The sequence below is a fragment of the Rhinopithecus bieti genome, unplaced genomic scaffold (assembly GCF_001698545.2).
Source record: "Rhinopithecus bieti isolate Rb0 unplaced genomic scaffold, ASM169854v2 scaffold_10657, whole genome shotgun sequence".
In the NCBI taxonomy this organism is placed as follows: Eukaryota; Metazoa; Chordata; class Mammalia; order Primates; family Cercopithecidae; genus Rhinopithecus; species Rhinopithecus bieti.
In genome coordinates this window covers 721,923-727,922 of record NW_016806691.1, presented here as the reverse complement: position 1 = coordinate 727,922, position 6,000 = coordinate 721,923, and the positions used below count along the sequence as shown (strand labels likewise).

The 6,000-nt window shown below is 43.1% G+C and overlaps 1 protein-coding gene across 1 annotated transcript in view; it reads right to left on the bottom strand.

Annotated features, from left to right (window-relative positions):
• Positions 1–1,253: 1,253 nt before the first annotated feature.
• PDCD1LG2 (programmed cell death 1 ligand 2) overlaps positions 1,254–6,000 on the bottom strand; it is a 46,334-nt gene continuing 41,587 nt past the window's right edge. The window contains exons 5-6 of the mRNA XM_017877454.1: positions 1,434–1,568; positions 1,254–1,279 (exon numbers count right to left, since the gene is read on the bottom strand). Of these exons, the coding sequence (XP_017732943.1) occupies positions 1,254–1,279; positions 1,434–1,568 (161 nt within the window). The remainder of the gene's footprint in view (positions 1,280–1,433; positions 1,569–6,000) is intronic.

Here is a 6,000-nt window from a genome sequence, read left to right as displayed (position 1 = left end):
TGAAGGATGAGAAGAGGATTTATTTACACTCTATCTTTGAGTGTGACTCCATTCTATTCTCCCAAAGAGCTGGGACAGAAGACTCAGCTGCTCATTTCTGAAGTGCTTAAGGAGTCCTCAGGCCCTAGGCCTTGAACTCTGGTATAAGACTATTTTCAAGAGGTATGGGTGTGGGAGGTAAAAGAAGAATGGCGGAAGATAAGACAACTGAGGTGGATCTGACATAACTCTCTGAAATGGTTCTATTTAAAAGTCAAAGTTCTGTTGGAGATACCTCCTTTACCATGAAGCTCCCTTCCCTTCCACATTTATTTTTCTTTCTATCTTTCCTCTTCCCCATCTCCTGCTTTCTCTTTCTCCCTCACTCCCCTCACCATCTTCTTCCCTCCCTCTGTCTTTTTCTTTTGGCAACAATTCCTTGCATTCTACAGTTAGAAGTATTGTGGTCAGCACCCAAGTGAATGCAATCACACATAGGGCAACGGACAAATGGAACATGACAATATTTTATGGCAGATGAGAAAATAGAAGTTATGAATATAAATGTAAGATAACAACCACTTAAAATTTCCCTAGTCCTCAGACAGTGCTACTCCAAAGTCCTACTGAATTATTTCCACATATCATTTCCTTTTCTATAGATGAGGCCGCATATAGATCTTTGGAGAAGTCTGTTGAGTGCAGACAAGGGAGCCGTTTAGGAAAGCACCAGCTAGGCCTGCATACATCCTGGGGGTTTTGTGGGCAGGCTCCTCCCAGGAAACCAAGGACAGACACATGAACAATGAAGCAATGAAATCAGGGCTCAAAGGCTTCAGCATGCTCTGTCCCAGCTGGTACAACAGAACAGGAGTGTGTTGGTGAGAATACAACAGGCTAAGGAGAAACTCGAAGGGAGCTGCTGAAAGATGTTAAGGCACCACCAACCAGCTGTTTCCTTATCCCCAAATGGCCTCAAAAACCTTTCTCCTTTCCTTATCCAACTGTGGGGTTGAGATTCCTGGGAGACAGGGGGTGGGTTTATCCCAGCTCATGTCCAGACTGGGGAAAAGAGGAGTGAAAATGGAAGGAATCCTCAGAAAGGATCCTGGCAACCTCCCACCAGCAAAATCTGAGCACGTAGCTATCTGCATTGCCAAATAACATCACTCTCATGAGGCTGATGAAAGCTCTTGGCTCAAAGAACAAGACAAACTCTTTCAGACATAAGAACAAAACATTCCCTTTAAAAAACTCAATGTAAGAAGTTCAGCTCACTGACGACGAGAGCCATTTTCTTCTGGGGAAAAATAATCAACAAGACAAGCTCAAAGTGGTTCATAAGCTCTGGGTGGGTTTAGCATGAAACCAGGAATCTATAGGCCTGCAGTGCAAGGCAGTGGCTCAGTGCAGACACCCAGTCCATTTGGTTACCATGAATAAAACTCACTTACCTTTTGAAGAATACAGCTTTTGACAGAGTTGTTTTCTTAGGGCTATCACCGTGGCTATGAAAATGAAAGCGATGATGCAGGAGGGGATGAAAATGTGAAGCAGCCAAGTTGAATGGGTCCTGGGTTCTATCTGACCTGGGTGAAGGAAAAGCACCAGAATCCTGTTACATGGCAGCTCAGAGGTAGACCAACAGGCTGGCCACATGAGTGGGTGACAGCCAATATGGCTAGCTCTGTGGAGCATTTACTCCACACCAGGCCCTGTTCTAAGTGCTCTGCACCTATCAGCTCATCCACTCCTCACAACCACTCTGTGAGGCTGGCTCTGCTATGATCCCCATTTCACTGCTGAAGAAAGTGAGGCACAAAGGGACTAGGAAGCTTTCCCTAAGTTACACAGTAAGTGACCCAGCTAAGATACAGCCTGGTTCCAGATTCTGTGCTTTTTACCACTCTCTCATATTATTTTTTGCCATCTATCTATCTATCTATCTATCTATCTATCTATCTATCTATCATCCAAGCATCTTTCTTTCTTTTTTCTCTTTTTCCTCCCTATCACCCTTCTCCTCCTCATCCTCTCTCTCTTCCCAGTGGCAAAATCTCTCAGCCCCAAAATGTCTTTCCCCCACTGACAAGTACTCACAGTGCTTAGAATATATACCATTAGTTGTTAAATTTCAAGGATTAACAGGATCCTTTTGAGAAAAATAGAATATCCTATGTAGTGTTAATATATTAAACCCAGTCACTCATGCCTTAGTGTGAATTACTACAGTTGACCCTTTGCCTTGTTTCAGTTTTTCAAGGCCTCGGCACTGAGGAAAGGATGAGTTTAGTACAGGGGTGGATCAGAAGAATAATTCTGGAGGCTGGGGAAAGCCTTATAGAGTCCTCTGGTGTGTGCAGATTAGAACAAGGGCTCCAGATTGACAAAAGGCAGGGCTGGAGGAGTGTTCACCTACAGGGAAATGAAAGGGTGCCCAAGTTAATTTGTGCCCTTTTCAAAAGCTTGAATTTTGCCTCATGGAGTCATTCACATGGAATAAACATGACAGACTGGTACAGGAAAAACTGGACAAAACTGCTCAGGAGGAAAGGCTCAGTCCTCCCAACTTCCCAGCCCTCAAACCCCACCACCTCCAGCACAGTGCTATCTGAGAACATGGATTGTTTTACTGGAGAAGGGATTAGACATCATTTAGTCTGAGCCCCTCATTTGAGAGTTGAGGAAGTAAGTCTCAGAGATGCTAAATAATCTATCGATCATCACTGCTAAGTAAATGGCAGTGTCAGGATTGCAAACCCAGATCTATCTGACCCAAAGGTCAGCCCCCACAGATATTTGTCTCCATCCAAAAGAGTGTGATTAACATTAAGGAAGGAAAAATAAGGAGCCTTGCTCATCCAAATATTGGATAATCCATATTGATTACAATCTGCTTCTTAATTTCTAGGAAGTGCTTAGTAAGCACTTGCTGGATGTGAGTCAAGGAGAACTGGGCCTCTCACTGTCCCCACAACAGGAGAGGTCCCTACCTCAGTGTCTTTATGCAAACCCTTGTCCTGTGCAGGTTCCCTCACAGTCTCTCCCATGTACAGAAGCTCTACTCATCCCTGAAGACTCCAAAGTTGAACATCCAGTAGGACATCAGTATACTTAGACTGTATTTGGAGGACAAAGGCCTTATCTAAACTACCTGTGAGTCTTCTCTAGAGCCAAGCAACAGCTACATGAAAAGTGTCAATATGGAATTGTTGCACTGAATTGACTGTCTTTTAGTCCACCTAGCCTGATCCTCCTAGTCATTTGTTACCTTGTGGTATACTGCTGGTTAATCCATTCTTTCTTTCAACTCTCATATTAGGGAATTAGCTGGACACATGGCTTCTCAAGCCTACCCTGTAGTTAAGTGGGCCCAGCTGTGTCATCTAAGTTCAGGCTAAGAGAGTGAGTTTTCTAGGTTTTCATCTTAAAACATTGAATGTGTCTTCCACCACTCATTTACTTTCTGAAGGTTGAAACATGGGTTTGGCACTGACTGAGCTGTGGCAATTTTATACGGACAACATCCTGGAGAATGGCAGAGCAACAGGATGAAAAGAACCTGGATCACTGAATGACTCTATGGAACATAGCTACTTAGCTGCTCTGAACCACCTGAGTGTTACCTGGAAAGAAATAAACTTCTGTCTTTCTTCTCACTATATTTTGAGGTCTCTTCATTATGGTAGCTTAGCCTGTATCCTAATACATATTCCTCTAAGTTGTTTTAAAATCCTTGCATACTCTTTTGATATTTTATTCATTTATTTATTCATTTATTTTCTATTTATTTGAGACGGAGTTTCACTCTTGTTGCCCAGGCTGGAATGCAGTGGCTTGATTTTGGCTCACTGCAACCTCTGCCTCCTGGTTCAAGTGATTCTCCTGCCTCAGCCTCATGAGTAGCTGGGATTACAGGCAACTGCCACCATGCCCAGCTAATTTTTTGTATTTTTATTAGAGATGAGGTTTCACCATGTTGGCCAGGCTGGTTTTGAACTCCTGGCCTTAAGCAATCCACCCATCTCAGCCTCCCAAAGTGCTAGGATTACAGGCATGAGCCACTGTGCCTGGCCAATAATTGCATACTCTTAGCAATGATACAATGAGGCAGATGTGTGACTTTGGTTATTTTGTTGCTGGTATTTGTGCCACAAGCTAGAATATCATTTGGCTGCTCTGACCTGGCTGTCCACACAGTCTGGTAGCTGGGATGATGGAACTGGTATTATCTAAGATGAAGTCTTCAACCCATCAACCCAACATTTGTTGAGCACTTATTATGAACACAGCACTCTGCTTCTGCCTTAGTGTAGAATGAAGAAGACTTGTGTGAACAGTGAAAATACATGGAAAATAAAATAGCAATTAAAAAGGCAACCATAGTTATAAGGCAAACAAATGGTCCAGGTGATAGGTCTCAAAATGTGGGATGAGGGAAAGACTCCCTTGTGCCCTGGAGTGACTGAGCTGCCCCAGAGAGAGGGTGGGCTTGGAGCTAGTAGAGAGAAAAATAATGATATTTATGTGGACAAACCTGAGCAAAGAAGGCATGGAGGTAGAAAAGGTTCAACCACGTTCAGAGAGCATGTGGTGAGGAAGGGATAGTTAATGAAGCAGAGGATCCATGTCAGTGAACAGTAGGACAAATATAAACCTGGGAAGGATGAGTAAAACCAGGTTGAGAATTTCTAACTAAACAAAGATTTCTCCATCTCCCTGATGGCTGCATTTATGAGTGATACCCTAGGAGATTCTGAGCTCTGATGAAGACCCCACAGGTCTCTCCTATGGTTGTTGACTATTTAGTCAGCCATGTTGGCTCCCGTGGAGAGAGCAGGGTGGCCATTTTACTCCACTGTTAACTTCTCACAGCATAAAGGCTTTCAGAGAAATGGTCAGTCTGCCTTTTCACTTCTCTACCATGCAGAACAAAACGCTGACATAATCAGTAGTGTAAAGGGTGGACTCTTGTTATTTCTAAATTCATCTTATACAGGCCCCTATTTCCCTGGAGAGGTTCTTATATAAAAAGCGTCTTTCTAGAAAACTACAATTCATCCAAAGTACTGGCCTACACTTAACCAGGCAGAAAATTCCACGTAACAAAGGACAGTTGAGTAAACAATTCCAGGGAAAAAAAAGTTATCCTGGGATTGCTCATATTTAATCCTCCTTAGGGGTTTTAGCTTTAGTATGAATTAGTTAGAGTTCATCTTTCATGAGGTGAGAAGTCTGTGGTCTTAACCATGATATAAAGAGAGGTAGAGAATGTTGAAAGACCAACTTGCATAATTCATTTTTTTACCTGAAGTTGGTCCTAAAATTGATGGATTTCTAGTTTCTTTCTTTACCCTCCCTACCTCCCCTCCTCTCCTCTCCCCTTTCCTTTTCTTTTTGGGAGACAGAGTCTCACTCTGTTGCCCAGGCTGGAGTGGAGTACAGTGGCACAATTGTAGCTCACTGTAACCTCAATCTACTGGGCTCGAGTGATCCTCCTGCCTTGGCCTCCCAAAGTACTGGGATTACAGACATGAACCACCGTGCCCAGCCTCTAATGTTTTGATTTCAGTTAAGGTCCTTAGCATTACTTCTATCTTTCTTTCTAAACTAATAATTTAGTTGTAAAGAAGCTGGGCTAATTTTAATGTTGGCATTGGGTACTAAACTGCGGATAGGTAGGGAAGTGGAAAGAGGGGAGAGATGACAGTACATCTAGCTGCCTCTGAAAACTGTATCAGGGAATAATTTTTTCCAGAAGAAAATGCCAGGAAAGTAATGATGAGATGGGTATTCAGTCACTGCAAAGTTCTTAGAGTCTGGCCTGTGGATCAGTGTCACTCCATGAAAAAAATTAATTTTAATTTGGGATAAAGCATCAGATATCTCTGATGCCTCAACTCATACTATGTCTGCCTCACCCCAACTGTACTTGATGGTGGTAGTACTGTGCAAGGTCTAATTCACTTCCTCCTGATGACCTCCTCAAGCATGTTCTGTGTCTGTACCAGGGCTATCCCA